The 16219-nt window shown below is 40.5% G+C and overlaps 1 protein-coding gene across 1 annotated transcript in view; it reads left to right on the plus strand.

Annotated features, from left to right (window-relative positions):
• DMD (dystrophin) overlaps positions 1-16219 on the plus strand; it is a 1809438-nt gene that overhangs the window by 1555083 nt on the left and 238136 nt on the right. Inside the window, exon 59 of the mRNA XM_007456856.1 lies at positions 4760-4838. Within this exon, the coding sequence (XP_007456918.1) occupies positions 4760-4838 (79 nt within the window). The remainder of the gene's footprint in view (positions 1-4759; positions 4839-16219) is intronic.

Here is a 16219-nt window from a genome sequence, read left to right on the forward strand (position 1 = left end):
CCCGGCCCGGGGCACGAACCCGTGTCCCCTGCATCGGCAGGCGGACTCTCAGCCACTGCGCCACCAGGGAAGCCCTGTGTTTTTTGTTGTTGTTGTTAAAAAAAAAAAAAAAAAAAAAGAGAGACTTTTTTTCCCCCCTGACATGCTTTTTCTGAAGAAATGCTGCAAACTAGATCTTGAGTACTCATGGAGCAGATGGCAGTTTTTTGTCCATCTGGGATAGTTCTAAAGGATAGACCCTTGTGTATCAATAGATAAGGCTTCTTCCAGTTCTAAACCTTCTTGATCTACGATCTAATAGTAGACCCAAGATGTGTGCTTCCAAACGGACGTTATAATTGTATTTCTTTTTATGGAAAGAAACAGAGGTATGGCCTATTAATTTGGGGGAAGTTGGGTTCTTCCTGTCTCTTTAGATAATTGTTTAGACTCCTTTGGTTCTTCCTTCTCCACTCACTTTCTAATGCTCAGTCCTACCCTCTTCAGTCTCACTTCCCTTTCCTTCCTTTAATGACTGGGACAGATTGCTCCTCTCTAACTGGCTATACATGACATCTCCAGTTACATGTTTCACTGTTAGGTCAAATTCATCATGTTCCAAATGAAGTCATCTGCCCATTTGCCATTCCTCCCCTGTCTAATTATTAGTGTTTCCATCAACAGTATCCTCAGTCTCCTGGTCTTCCACACTGGAAATCCTGAGGTTTTATTTGCTTCTACAAAAATTACACTCCAACACCAAAGTGATTAGTTTTTCCTTACTTTAAAATAATACCTCCCAGTCTCTACCATCTTTTCCGTTCCAGGCGACACAGTCTTCATTCCAACACATATAACCCCAAGTCTAGTCAGTTGCAACAGCCTCTAACTGGTGTCGGCCTCCAGGTCCCTCTTGAATGTGTTACACTGACAGATTCATCTCCCTAAGCTTCAACTTCCCTCTCAAATCATGAGTCCCCTCACGGAAGTCTTCAGTGGTTCCCTTTGCCTACAGGGTAAATCTTGAGCCTCAGTGTCTGCAATGTCTTGTTTTGCGTCATCTGCTTGCAGCGTACCTAGCTAACTGCATCTCCCTCTCCTCTCTGAGACCAGTGTTCTGCTACCCCAAGATCTTCCTTAGGTTGTTTCCATTCCTCACCTCCAACCCGTTAATGCTTCCAGAGATCAAGACTGTAGCATTCATTTATTGCATATCTCTTTCCATATTAACATATACTTAAAAAGGGAACAAACAATTAACCGAGTAAAGAATGAACTGTGCCAGAATGCAAGGTAATGGGATAAAATTTCTGGCTTTTGCTTCCTAGTTCGCATATAGTGTTTTATATTGGCTAAAAAAAAATCCAGTTAGTAAGGTCTAATGCATGGAGGTTATTGTTCCAAGAGGTCATCAAATTTCATTTCCTTGCCTCATTGCTCACGAGAGTAAAGTGCTTTGTTCTCAAGTAGCTACAGTTTGTGAGGATCTTGTGTGCCTTCAAGTTTTCCTTTCTTTTTTTTGCCACTGCGCCACCAGGGAAGCCCCAAGTTTTCCTTTCTTAAAATTATTTCTTTATTTATTCTGTGCATTCAATCCATGCCATACCTTCCCCCAAAGATAATTTGTGAAAAGAAATATTCTCTGCTTAATTCTTTAGTTAAGACTCTTTCCTGAATATTTTATTTCATTACATGATGCGTCTTTAATTTGTGTCTCACTATCGTACATTTTCTTAAGTTCGAGTTATAGGGATGGAGATTCACTTTTATCTAATTTTAAATTCTTGACAATTGGGTGTACACTGGAAACTACCACCATGGCCCTCCCTGTATAAGAAGGAAGCAACCTTCAGATCAGGGGCTTATAATGGTCTGTGATCCTGTAGCCACGTGGTCCCTATGAAGCCACTAACGCTATCTCCAGAGGAAATGGCCTGTGGCACGTTCATGCTCCTTTGCCATCCACGTGTTCCCTTGGGGATTTCCCTCTCATATGTGCAAAGATTTCTCCTCAGTGTCCATTCCCATATGGCCTCCCCATCCCCAAACTTTCACATTCCTCTCTTCTGTATTTGTTTATTAAATGACCCATTCTGCATTTAGAAATAATTACGTATTCCACTCATTTGCATGTGTCCTTCTACAGCTCTTCTCTACAGTCTTAGGGTATCACATTCTTTAAGACCAGGAACTGACCTTGCACTGGATCATAAAATATACGGACGACTAAGAGTTTCATAGATAGGTACACTACGTTAGGTCTGCTTTCAATAAATTAATTCAAAAATAAATTAAAAGGCCAACTGCATATTAAATATGTACACAATACCTTCTGTTTTCAACTTTACTCTCTGGAGTAGCAGTTAAGAGCAAGAGCCAGACTGAATGAGCGTGAATCCTGAATCTGCCAGTTTACTAACTGCTTAAGCTTAGGCAAATTTTGTTTGTTTGGTTTTTTTATCCTCTCGTCCTTCAGTTTCTACATCAGTGAAGTGGAGAGATAATGTTATTTCCTACTACAGAGTTATTGTGAGGATTAAACGTTCCTTCATATTGTCATGCACAGGGTGCTTAATAAATATTAGCCATTTTTGTATGTTATGTGGTGCCTTGCGCACTGTAACCTCTTCCTCTCCCTTTATTAACCATAATAGCAACAATAACAGCAGCTGCTAGCATTTATTGAGCAATTAGCATGTGGTAGAAACTAGGCTAAACACATGTATCATCTTATTTAATTCCCACAATAACACCGTGAGGTAGGAAATATTGTTGTCCCATTTTAATGATAAGGTAAGTTAAGTTTAGGATAATTTACCCAGGGACATACAACATGCAGTTGATGTCAGTGAGCGTTCTCATTAATTCTCCCTATCTATCTCTCTCTCTCCCTCTCTCTCTTTCCTCTTTCTCATGCGCGCACACACACGCATAAACACACACATTTATCCACTGGTTTGATCCACTAGTCATGACACAGATATTTCTTATACCACTTACTACATGCGGGGTTCAGTGCATCCTGTGGGAGGGAGGAGAGGGCAAATAAGCAAGGAGCGGTTCTCGCCATCAAGAAGTTGCCAGTCCACTGCAGGAGATATCCATATCCATATGACGAAAACAATGGCTATGGTAGAAGTGTTCCAAGTATAAACCGTGTGCTGTGAGAATGCTGAGGAGGCAAACATATAACAGCCTTAAATGGGGAAAAGGGGGATAAGAGCATTCCAGAAGGAAGGAGAACACAAACAAGTCTCCGGAGTGTTACATTGGATGGAATGTCGCAGGACAGGCAGGTAGAGTTTGACTGAGAGTGCAGGGTCTGTAAGGCTGGGAAAGCAGGTTTCATATGTCCCTCATGTTTTTCTGTGCATCGCAGTGAAGCAAACCCTCCATTTTTTGTTTGAAACTCTGCGTGGTTTTCCAACTAGTTGGTCCAAGCAAAGATGGACAAGGCTAAGGAGAACGTGTAAAAAAAAAAAAAAAAAAAAGATTGTTCTGGATCTAGGCTAGGTAATTGACTGATATGGGAAGGTCAGAGTTGTTGGCGTTAGACCAGACTACCTGAGCCACTTTTTCAATGAGTTTAAGATGTATTTTACTTCTTGGGAGTTATCCACACCACAGAGTGAACCTGCTTGAGCTCTGATGGCTCTGGGCAAGCTCTGACTAACCTCTAGTTTAGCATAGCCTGCTCAGAACCAAATCAAGATCCAAAGTTACAAAGCTAGGGTGCCTGGGGCCACCATTAATATAGAATTGGCAGTATGCCAGATGGCAGAATATACCATTTCACCCATAAAATTCTTCCCTTTTTCTCCCACTCAAAATGGAATTCACTGAGCTGAAAGGACACTGTGTCGATATATTATAGAAAAACATAATAGGAAAAAAAAGAATGGCAATCTTTATTCCATTGCCACCTAAACGTATGCGTCCCACTAATTTCCAAGTCCAGTAAAATCTGAAATCTGAAAATTTCTTTATTTTCACCATCCACCCTATAGTTACCCTAAATTAAAACCTTGCCTCTGTTTCTTTGATACTTAAGTATCAGTCAACTTTTGGTTACTTATTAATTTATCAATGATTATCACTTGGTATCCATTAATTATCAATCAATATGATTCTTAAAAACATGTCAAAAGCAACAGACTAAGACAAAATGTATATCATTTCTGAGATCCTTTAGTCACCTAGTATAATGGCGAATGGCAACCTCCCTACCTAACCTTTTGGTGAAAGATCCGGAGTTTGCCTTTTTTTTTTTTTTTTTTTGCTGTACGCGGGCCTATCACTCTTGTGGCCTCTCCCGTTGCGGAGCACAGGCTCCGGACGCTCAGGCTCAGCGGCCGTGGCTCATGGGCCCAGCCCCTCCGTGGCATGTGGGATCTTCCCGGACCGGGGCACGAACCCGTGTCCCCTGCATCGGCAGGCGGACTCTCAGCCACTGCGCCACCAGGGAAGCCCTAGAGTTTGCATTTTTGATGGTACTAATTGGAGCAGTAATTCATTTGTGGCTACCAGTGAGTAGAGTGTTCTTAGAAAATCCCATTTTAACATTGTCAAGAGAGCAAATCTTTTTTGTTTGGCCTTGGTTTGATAAAAATGGGTCTCGGAGGCCACACGTGGTAAGTGGATATTAAAACAAGGTTATAAATTGTTGTTTTAATGTTCCAGCCTTAGAAGCCCAGAAGATCTTACCAAAAAGGATACATTGTTTTAATTGCCCCTCATTATATATGATGAGAGAACATAATTTTTCTCCTCTTCCTCACAGGTGGCTGTTGAGGACCGCATCAGGCAGCTGCACGAAGCCCACAGGGACTTTGGCCCAGCATCCCAGCACTTCCTTTCCAGTAAGTCATTGTCAGTTTTCATTGCTTAACCTCTTCACTGCATCTTGGTGGCTAAGAATTAAGAGTTGAATTACACTTGTCTCTGCCGAATGCACTGGAGGCACAAATCATCCTGAAATATAACTTAGTGGGTAAATTCAGAAGGTTAAGAAGAGGAGGACCAATTAGATCATTTTGTCCAGCCTTCAGCTAATGCATAATTGTTTCCTACAATGTATTCTCAAGTGCTAACTTTAGCAATATTTTTGAGTCTTTAGTTCTGCTTATAGCAGTTCACTTCGTCAAGCTGATAATTATATATCATATAATTATTATATGCTAATTCAGTATATATTACTGTGAATCTATAATTCTTTATCTCTATATAATTCATTAAATACTCCCTGCCTGCAAGTTGGAACTTCAGCCCATTCTGTTTCCTTCCCCTCACTATTCTTATCCCTCTTTTATCCTTGACCTCTCTTCATTCTTTTTATTTTCCAGTTTCACTGTTTTATTAGTTATATTTTTATAATGATATTATTAATAAATATTATATCTTTTATAATTAACTATATTTTTATAATTAATACCAAGAGGAATAGCCTTGGTTAACTGAAAGTGTAATATTGGGACATCCTATAAACGTAACAGTGCATATTAAATTGTCAAGCTACTGTTTTCCTCTGATTAGTGTTGTTAATTGATACAACTCTTTCTTTGATTGTAAAAGTGTGTGTGTATATATATATATATATATATATATATATATATACACACACACACATATTGGTATTTAAAAAGTCATACGTCTGCCACATGGGGTTAACATCTGTTAACATTTTAACGTATTTCCTTCTGGTCGTGCATGCGTATGTATGAGAGTTTAACCATCATTTTTAAAAAATTTTTATTTTATGTTGGAGTATAGTTGATTAACTGTGTTAGTGTCTAAAAAAGAAAAAAAAACACTGCGTTAGTTTCAGGTGTACAGCAAAGTGATTCAGTTTTACATATACACGTGTCTATTTTTCAAGTTCTTTTCCCATGTAGGTTATTACAGAATACTGAGCAGAGTTCCCTGTGCTGTACAGTAGGTCCTTGTTGGTTATCTACTTTCAGTATAGCAGTGTGTACATGTCAACCCCAACCTCCCGATCTATCTCTCTCCACCACCCATCCCCCCAGTAACCATAAATTAGTTCTCTAATTCTGTGAGTCTGTTTCTGCTTTGTAAATAAGTTCATTTGTATCATTTTTTTTTTTTAGATTTCACATGTAAGTGATATCATATGATATTTGTCTTTCTCTGTCTGACTTACTTCACTAAGTATGATAATCTCCAGGTCCATCCATGTTGCTGCAAATGGCATTATTTCATTCTTTTTAATGGCTGAGTAATATTCCGTTGTGTATCTGTACCACAACTTCCTTATCCATTCATCTGTCAGTGGACATTTAGGTTGCTTCCATGTCTTGGCTATTGTAAACAGCGCTGCAGTGAACATTCGGGTGCATGTATCCTTTTGAACCATGGTTTTCTCTGGATACATGCACAGGAGTGGGATTGCTGGATCATATGGTAACTCTGTTTTCAGTTTTTTAAGGAACCTCCATGCTCTTCTCCATAGTGACTGTACCAGTTGGCATTCCCACCAACAGTGTAGGAGGGTTTCCTTTTCTCCACAGCCTCTCCAGCATTTATTGTTTGTAGACTTTTTGTTGATGGCCGTTCTGACTGGTGTGAGATGATATGTCACTGTAGTTTTGATTTGCATTTCTCTAATAATTAGCGATGCTGAGCATCTTTTCATGTGCCTCTTGGCCATCTGTATATCTTATTTGGAGAAGTGTCTGTTTAGGTCTTCTGCCCATTTTTTGATTGGGGTGTTTTTCTTTTTTTGATATTGAGCCGCATGAGCTGTTTGTAAATTTTGGAGATGAATCCCTTGTCGGTCACATCGTTTGCAAATATTTTCTCCCATTCTGTGGGTTATCTTTTCGTTTTCTTTAGGTTTCCTTTGCTGTGCAAAAGCTTTTGAGTTTAATTAGATCCCATTTGTTTATTTTTGTTTTTATTTCCATTACTCTAGGAAATGGATGGAAAAAGATATTGCTGCGACTTATGTCAGAGGGTGTTCTGCCTATGTTTTCCTCTAAGAGTTTTATGGTATCCAGTCTTAGATTTAGGTCTTTAATACATTTTGAGTTTATTTTTGTGTATGGTGGAGTTTAAGCATCATTTTAAGGCAGTTACTTTGTGCCTTGCAATGTTACAAATATGACCCAACTTAATCCTTATAGCAACCTATGCGGTAGATACCATTATTACACCCATTTTTAAGATGAGGAAATTGAGGCACACAGTCACACAGCAAGTGGGTGACAGAGCCAGGATTCAAACCCAAGAAGTCGGCTCCAGAGTCTGTTTTTAACCACCGCACTAGGCTGTCCTTTACTTTCTTGATATATTTTATAGAGAGGGAGCGATTCTGTATGATCTCCCTTCATTCTTTTGCCTTCCTCTTTTATTGCCATTTTCTAGTCCTTTCCTTCCTTCTCCATTTTCCGTAGGTTAATAAAAAGGCCCGTGCTCATGAACATTTTAAAGCTTTTCACTTGATGCTTTCATGTGTGTCTCTAGTGGGCCATGTCTTTTAGAACAAAAATTCCTAGAAAGTAGTGGTCCTGTCTTTTTGTTATACACTGATAGTGTATTAAGTAAGAGGTTGTCTTATTTTCTTGACTGGGTCTAACCCTTTTATCAACATGCAGTCATTATTTAGACAGTATCACACATGCTTAGGAGGTGTCATAAAAAAAAGGGCAAGTTAAAGCAGGACACGTAATTGATTGGGATTGTGGCTTTTGGGAATGACTGTAGAACAATTATAAATCCTGCACATTTTGTCTTCTATATTTTTCCGTTTCTGGTCTGCTTAGATCGCCTTGGTGGCAGAGCCATTCTATTTGATTTAATTGAGATTAACTGTGATGATATACTTGTAAGTGACTCATAAACCATAAATAAAAATATTGCTGTTATGAATATTAAGTATTCCTCAGACACCATATATATTCATTCGCTTTTTATTCTCTCTGCCTGCCCCACCCAAATTCCTGTGTCTTCCCCGTTAAAACCTATTCTCAGAAAAGGATACGGTATACTCATCTAACCCAGGTGACAGGTAAAGTTTAATGTGTACTTCTCCGGGGTTATTTGCATTTTAACAGGGTGAAAAGCCATAAGCCTGAGGAATGGCTCTCAAGTGGTAGAATGTCAGCCATAATCTCTGAGCTGTAAGGGGAGAACTTTGAGGGGCCAGGAGGAGCATCCCCACACCTTTCAAACCATATCACACTGGTGCCCACTTCCAGAAAGGTCAGGCCTGTAGACACAGGCACTGATTTACCTGCTTATATGGAGCCAGGCCCAGAAGTCACCAGTTTCTTAGGTATTCACGTGGAATATCGATATATGCTTAGAAGCTTTGCTCACGGATATCAAAAAGTACCAATTTGGTTTAAGGGATATATGAGAAATAGGACAGTGAGACTGAAGACTAAATAAAGATTATTTCTTTGTGTTGTCCTTCTTTAACTTACAGAGGTAATATGTGCCACTCAAGGAAACGTTGGAAAGCAGAGAATACAAACAGGAAAAGATATTTTTTTTGTAATCCCACCACTTAGAGATAACCACTATAAAAAAAAATGTGGTTTTACACATACACTGAATGAGTGTATGCATTATACATTCTGTATAAACAGAATGGTTTATACACATTCTGTCTTTCTCTCAGGGGGGTGTGTGTGGATTCAGATTCCCTCTCTTTTTATTTTTTAACCAAACAGGGATGCAAACATTTTACAGTTTTATGACCTGCTTTTTTCCCCTTAGAACTATCATAAAAATATTTTCGTGTGTTTAAATATTCCTCTGCAGAGTAATTTTTTTTAAATGGCAGGGTAGTAGTCCCTTCTCTGGCTGTACCACATGTACCAAGGCGATTCTAAATCACTCAATATTAAGGTTATTTCAAAATTTTCACTATTTTATCTAACATTATGTATCTGTCATATCTAATATTCTTTGTACACCTTTATAAAGCTTTATGAACATCTCAGGTTCTTTCTACAAGATAAACGCCTAGAAGATGGAACTGCTGTGTTAAAGGATGTTTACATTTGTAAGGCTTTTGATGTGTATTGCCAAACTGATCTCTAGAAAGTTGCACCAGAAATCGGGTGTGCCATCAAAATTGTATTTGAGGCAGGGCCTCTCTGAAGTCACTTATTTGCTGTTATTTTTATGTTCTATAAAAGAAAAAGAGCTTCCCCCCCCCCAAAAAAAAAATAAAAATATGTTTGAAAAAATACCACTAAGGTCATATTAAATGAGTTTGAATTGATAGATGTCTAGTACTTTGCTTCCAGGTTACCAGGAATAAAAATAGAGTGATTTCTGAGGCTTAGAAGTTACAAAGAAAAGAAAAAATAAGGATGAGCTGCAAAATGCGCCCCGTCAGACACACTCACTGTCTCTTTCTCTCTCTATCTCTCTGTGTCTCTGTCTCTGTCCCTGTCTGTCTGTCTGTCTGTCTGTCTGTCTGTCTCTCTCTCTCTCTCTCTCTCTCACACACACACACACACACACACACACACACACACACACACATTCCCCTTTGAAAATTACATTACCCAGGTGTCTTTGTTTTCTTATCAATAGGGGGAGGTGGCCTTTTACTAAAGTATTCACTGTTTCTTCTTGGTGGCCCAATCTCTACTTGTGAAAGAAGCTGTTCCTTTTATCTTAGATCTGAGAGAAAAATGAGAAGAGAAAATACAGGTAAAATATGACCTTTATCTGTTGATAGACACTACTTGCCTTTAATTCTGGCTTTGATATTCTGCTACTTCTGATTGACTTCTGCAACGTAAACCAAGAAAAAGGAGAAATTCTAATAGTGTGATTTTAAAATATATTTCTCCTTAAATTTTTATATATTTTAAAAATATATTTATATGTCAGTGATCAAAAATGTGCTACAGTATTCACTAGCTTAGTAATCTGAAAATTGTCCATCTTTTGTTATTTTCAAGAATTTAGGAACTTTTTTAAAAAAAGAATTCAGGATATTTTTTCTGGCTATTTTCTCAATTCTCTGCGCTTCTGTTCTAAATTTTACTTTTCTCACCAAGAAGGGTAACTGTGTATTTGAGCAAAGGTAGACATCTTTCTGTAACAGTAGAAAGCACTTATATTTGTCTTCTTAGTATTTCACAAGTTCTAGAATTCCCTAAAGGGCCATTTCCCAAGCCAGGTTTCTCAGAACATTAATGTACTGTATGATGTTAATAACTCTCCCTTGAAAGAATAGTTCTGGGGTCAATAAGATTGGAAAATCACTAGGTTATAAAGGTAAGCAAATTTCTTTCCTGTTGGAATTCTTGTAGCTTTTAATATACATTGAAACTCTGAGAGGAGCACAGTGTCAGTGACTCTTATGTCCTGCTTATGTGACTACGGAAACCTTTTTCAGGCATACCAATTAATTTCTCACTAAACGTGCTGTGGAACATAGCATGGGAATCTTTGCCCTAAAGTGATATTTGCCAGATAGTTTAATAATGAGAACTTTCTGCTGAAGGTAGTAAAAACACGATCCAATTGAAAAGAAAATGAGTATTTATAAGGCAAAAAGGTCAACTCTTTCTTTCCTGGGGTTTCCAGCTCCGACGCCTACCCCAGGAGTCCCCCTGTGCTGTGGAATTTCCTAACTGGAGAGAAGCTTAGAAAGAGTATCTATATGAGCTGTTTTCGAAGTACTCATTAGTGATTTCTGAAATCAGTTTAATGACCTGCAACCAGCAATTTTTTAATGGAATGAAATGGAACCGATTAGAAAATAGAAAATTAGAGTACATTACACAAGCAAGGTTAAGTATCATTTTGACACTTTGGTTTCAGTTAGGTGTGTGTGTCTGTTTCTGTATACTACGTTACAATGTAAAATGTATTCCTTCTGTGGATTGCAATAAAACAATTTTGAGGGGTACTGAAGAACTCTAGCCCTACCCTTCACAGATGATAAAATAGAGGCAGAGAGACCAAATGACATAATCAAGGTCAAACAGATGGTTATAATAAATCTGGGACTAGAACCCAGTTTCTGGACTTCCATGCCACACCTCGCATTGCCTTACCCATTAAGAGCTAACAGGGAGGCCAGTGACTGTCTAGTCTATCCGATATTGCCACAGATTTTTCTCTCCTCTGTTTCTCTTGGTCTGGCCATAGTAAGTTGATTTATAGAGCCTGAATTTTTCTCTCGATGCCCCTGGGCCAAATGTCATCCCACCAATGACATGGGATGTTGGTTAAGAGTACAGACTCTGAAACTAGGTTAATTGGGGTCAAATATTGGCTCAAGATACTTAATCTCTTTATCTCTCATCTGTGAAATGGGGATAATAATAACATATTTCATCAAATTTGACATACCCCACCCATGTTTTAACAGCTCTGAAATCAAAATATACCTTATGTCCAGTGGGGTTTTCAATTCAATGAAATACGGTAATACTGTCTCACAGTTTTATAGTGAAGATCAAACTTCACTATATTTATAGTTTATATTATATGTAAAACACTTAAAACAGTGCCTAGCACATAATAAGTGCCATACAAGTGTTTGCTATTAGTATTAGTATCTTTACCATCAACTTGGTAGTGTAACTTAGTATCCGCCTATTAGAATCAAACTAGACATAAAAGTAGCATTCATCCTCTTGCGTTCAATTCTCAGTGTAAGTAGTTCCTCTCCTTTCCGAAGATGTTTCTCATGGTTCTAATGTGAAAGTGCAGTGTTTTGCATATTATAAGAGCTCAACAGTTACTTGTGTGACTAATGAATAGGTGAATAATCGATGAGTAGGGGCTTCCCTGGTGGCGCAGTGGTTAAGAATCCACCTGCCAATGCAGGGGACGTGGGTTTGAGCCCTGGTCGAGGAAGATCCCACATGCCGTGGAGCAACTAAGCCCACAACTACTGAGCCTGCGCTCTAGAGCCCACGAGGCACAACTACTGAAGCCTGCGTGCCACAACTACTGAAGCCCATGTGCCTAGAGCCCGTGCTCCGCAACAAGAGAAGCCGCCGCAGTGAGAAGCCCGCGCACTGCAATGAAGAGTAGCCCCCGTTCGCCACAACTAGAGAAAGCCCACGCACAGCAACGAAGACCCAACACAGCCAATCGGTCAATCAGTCAATCAATAAAATCGATTTAAAAAAGTTATCTGGGCTTCCCTGGTGGTGCAGTGGTTGAGAGTCCGCCTGACGATGCAGGGGACACGGGTTCGTGCCCCGGTCTGGGAGGATCCCACATGCCGCGTAGTGGCTAGGCCCATGGGCCATGGCCTCTGGGCCTGCGCATCCGGAGCCTGTGCTCCGCAACGGGAGAGGCCACAGCAGTGAGAGGCCCGCGTACCGCAAAAAAAAGGATGATTTTAGTCTTGTTGACAGTTATATCCTCCAGTACCTAACCCAGTATCTGTACTTGGTAAACGTTCAATAAAAGCGTTCACAGAATGAATTATGTCTTATACCCAAAAGAAGAGGTAAATTTCCTCCTCCCATTGTTAAAACACAGTAGCATGAGATTTAGCATAGTGACTACCACATAGTAGACACTCAGTAAATAATTCAACCTCTTATGTTGCCTCTCAGCAATGACTAATAGCATCCATAACTTTACATAGTCCTTTTTCTAAATGTCTATTGTGCCATGTAATATATTAAGGGAAAAAGCTGTCTTCAGCGTTACAGTATGATCACAACTCTATTAGAAAATAAAATATAAACAGCAGAAAGGTACACACGTAAAGAAAAGACTGAAAATCAAATACATCAAAATGGAAACAGCTGTTACGTTTTACTTCTTACTTTTGAAGAGTTTTTACTAATAAGCATGTATTTCTTTTATGATGGAAAAAAAAAAAAAGTAAAGGCAAAAATTTTTGTTCTCTAGCTCTTAACCCAGTGACCTCTTGCAGTATTAAACTCTGTTGAAGGCTGTGGAGCTCCGGAAGGCGAATTTCCTTTTTACTATTTATTCTGAATTCAAAAGCTATGGGTTTCACTGAGTGATCTTCTATTTCTCAGATTATGAGACACTGTAAAAAGAAAGAACTGATCACTTATTTCTTGCAGGCTTTATAGTCTTAACTGCCTTAATCAAATCCCTGGTTAACTCTTTTCCTCTTATTAAAGTAACCCAAGTGCTTACGGTTTCTCCTTGCTACATAAGGCTGAAAAGTTTGTTTCCATCTTGAGAGTTGCCAAACCTTCACCGCCACGTCCCTCCACTCAGCACACTTAATAAAAAAAAAAAAAGGTAGGGGGAAAAACTTTAAGCACACTGAATAATTGCTGACATTTTACTTAACAGTGCTGGGATCTGTGCTACCATTGTCCTCAGGGGATGGATGAATCTGAAATACGAGTAGGCCCATAATTTAAAGCTCAGATCAGCTTAGAGGAGCCATCATGATAAAAGTCAAGAAGAAGCTTGCAGGTACAATGTGAGATGATTTTCAGCCTAAAGCCATCAGGTAAAATCTCAGGGCAAAACAACTTGAGCCAATTTCTTCAACAGTCACGTGCTGTCCTGAGTGTTGGGAATTGGAACAAATGCTGTCTAACCTCAGTGATGCTGGTAACGCCTCCATAAATTCAAAGTTAGCCTTTCAGATGCCTGCAAAAAGAAGTCATGGTGATAATCATCACACTCTCTTCTCAAAACCTATTTCTACGGCCCTTTTGCCTTGAGCTCAAATTTATATTCTCCAATTTAGAGCTCAGACTTATTTGCTGTAGAGTGTCCTTAGTAACAAAATTTTGCATCACTGGCCCTACATACCCATTTATTTGAACACAGAAGGAAGCTTAGGAAAGGTCTCAGTTTCTGCTGTGGGAATTTGTGTGCTTGAACTGGCTTCTGTCAGCTCAAGACAGCCGAGTGTTATGTATACAGGAATTGAGAGCTGGTTGTTAAACTGACCTTTGGTAGCTTGAAATCAGCCATAGTGGAAATATTTCCGCCCACCTCCCAAACTGGCAAATACTGCAAATCAAGACTTCCTTTTTCATTTTGGCATAGCTGGTTTACCAGCACACCAGCAAATTTATTTATGTTATTCAGATCACCCAAGTCCCTGGAGGCAAAGCTCAGGACCCAGAGATCTGTCTGCCTGAGGTAGGATGCCCATTTGTCCTGGTTTGTCCGGGATGTTCTTGCTTTCAGCACTTAAGCTCCCATGTCCCAGGAAACCCCCTCCATCCCGGGCTCACGAGGATGGTTGATCACCCTCGCCTTTGGTAACGTTCCATAGGAATAGAGCCCTACACAAGGTTTCTTGTACAAGTAAGCTGTTGAGAGAGCATCTCTCAGGTGAAGGGGAGGGAGGGAAGCAGGATAAGGTAGGGGGAAGAGTGGTCAGGGAGTCAGGCTAAGCAAGGAGGCGGAGGCTCACTTCAGCCTGATCCCACCAGGAACTCTGGAGCATGAATTGCCCCCCACAGTTGGCCCCATTTTGAGGCAAGGGAGCTGGGCTTTCTGCTCCCCCGTGTCAGTCAGCCATATTGACCGTGGATTTCTGGGGCGTTAGTGGACAGCGAGGCGGTTTCCATTTCCCTGAGGGAGGTACTCTGGAGCTGGGGGCAGTGGGCCCATAGCAGCCAGTGCTCACAGCAGCTGGGGGTGGGTATGCCAGGTGGGGCGAAGGGATCTGAGCAGGACACCGAGAGCATGGGCCTCTCCTGTAGGCTTCATGAAGCTACTGTGATACCCTGTGCATCATCTGGCTCTCGAGCTAAATGGTGAAGTTTAGCTTGGTCACCAGCCACCTCTCCTTCATCACATACCTGCATGGAAATTAGCCTCGTGGCATGGCAGAGATGAGGCAAGCGCCTGTTTCTTTCCCATTTCATCTTCCTCATCATGACAGATTCCTCTGGGCCTCAAGAGGACCTAGGGCAGGGAGACCAGCATCACAGCACTGGATCAGTTTCCTGACACATGGGCACTATTTTACTGGCATGCTGGCTCTGAAAGGCATATTTTTACACTCCCCAGAAAATGAAGGCATTTGTGCGTTTGGCCTAGGGTCGCATTTTGTCATCTGTCCCCAAATACAAAGCTTTGCACAACAGAAATGGTGGAATCACATCCCTGTGGGCAAAACTCATTACTCTTGTTTTTTCTCTTTGGATGTTTTCCATTTTCAGAACACAGCCAGTTTGGGATTAGAAAATACATTTTGGTGAGAACTTTGAGGTGAGGACAAAAGGCATTTTGGTTTTTTTTTTTTTTTTTTTTTTTTTGTAGACTTACATAAACTATTCCTGGTTTTAAAAACCACCCTTTTGAATTTTTAAATATACTTTCAGATATCAGCAGTAACAATCATCTTGATTTCAGTCTACTGCAGATGTGCTTCGGAATGCGCTGTGTCTCCTTAAGGCTGGAAGGAACAAGGATGGGCTTAGGTGATGAGGGGCATTTTAAGGATACATGGAAGCATAAGGAAGGATGGGGAACAACGTTCGCCATGAAGCATGTGTTTGCTTCTCTCTGTATTTGTCTTTGCTGCTGTGGACTTCATGCTCTCAGTACAGAGCTTCTCTCTTCCCTCCACCTTCTCCTTACTCATAGTTTCCACTGCCTTGTCCCTTGTTTTCTTCTTTAGCTCCGTGACCTTTTTCGAACTTCCCCACCTCTCTACCGTCTAAATTTCTCTCTGTGTGTTACAATCAGGCTCTCTAAGAAAGAGCATCTGATTGGTTCACTTATTTACTATCTATTTAGGATGAAGATCATCTCATAAGCCAAGGCCAGACTGTAACCAGGCTTTTTTGACCTTGGCACTAGTGGCATCTTAAGCCAGGCAATTCTTGATCGTGGGGGCTGTCCTGTGCATTATAGGATGTTCAGCACCATCCCTGGCCTCTCCCCACTGCATGCCAGTAGTACCACTCTCCCTCGGTTGTGATAACCAAAAGTGTCTCCAGATGCTGTCAGATGTCTCCTCGAGGGCAGAATTGCCCCTGGTTGAGGACCACTGCTGTATACCAAACCCCTGGATAGTTGGGGGACACTGCAGTAGGGTCACACGGAACACTAAGTAGAATGCCCTCTGTCTGGGAGTCATTTGAGACTACTTTTCTGCACTTCTAGGTCCCCTTCAATGAAGAGACAACCTTCAGCTGTCTGTCCCTTCGGGAATGGCCTCAGCCACCTTGCCTAAGATCACACCCCTTCCACGGGCAGCTCCCTGAGGGGTTGAGTGAGACAGTCACCGGGCCCCCATCCTTGCTTGACTTCTCCCTGTTGCCATTCCTGC

This window comes from Lipotes vexillifer, unplaced genomic scaffold, assembly GCF_000442215.2.
Source record: "Lipotes vexillifer unplaced genomic scaffold, Lipotes_vexillifer_v1.1 scaffold207, whole genome shotgun sequence".
NCBI classification, from domain to species: domain Eukaryota; kingdom Metazoa; phylum Chordata; class Mammalia; order Artiodactyla; family Lipotidae; genus Lipotes; species Lipotes vexillifer.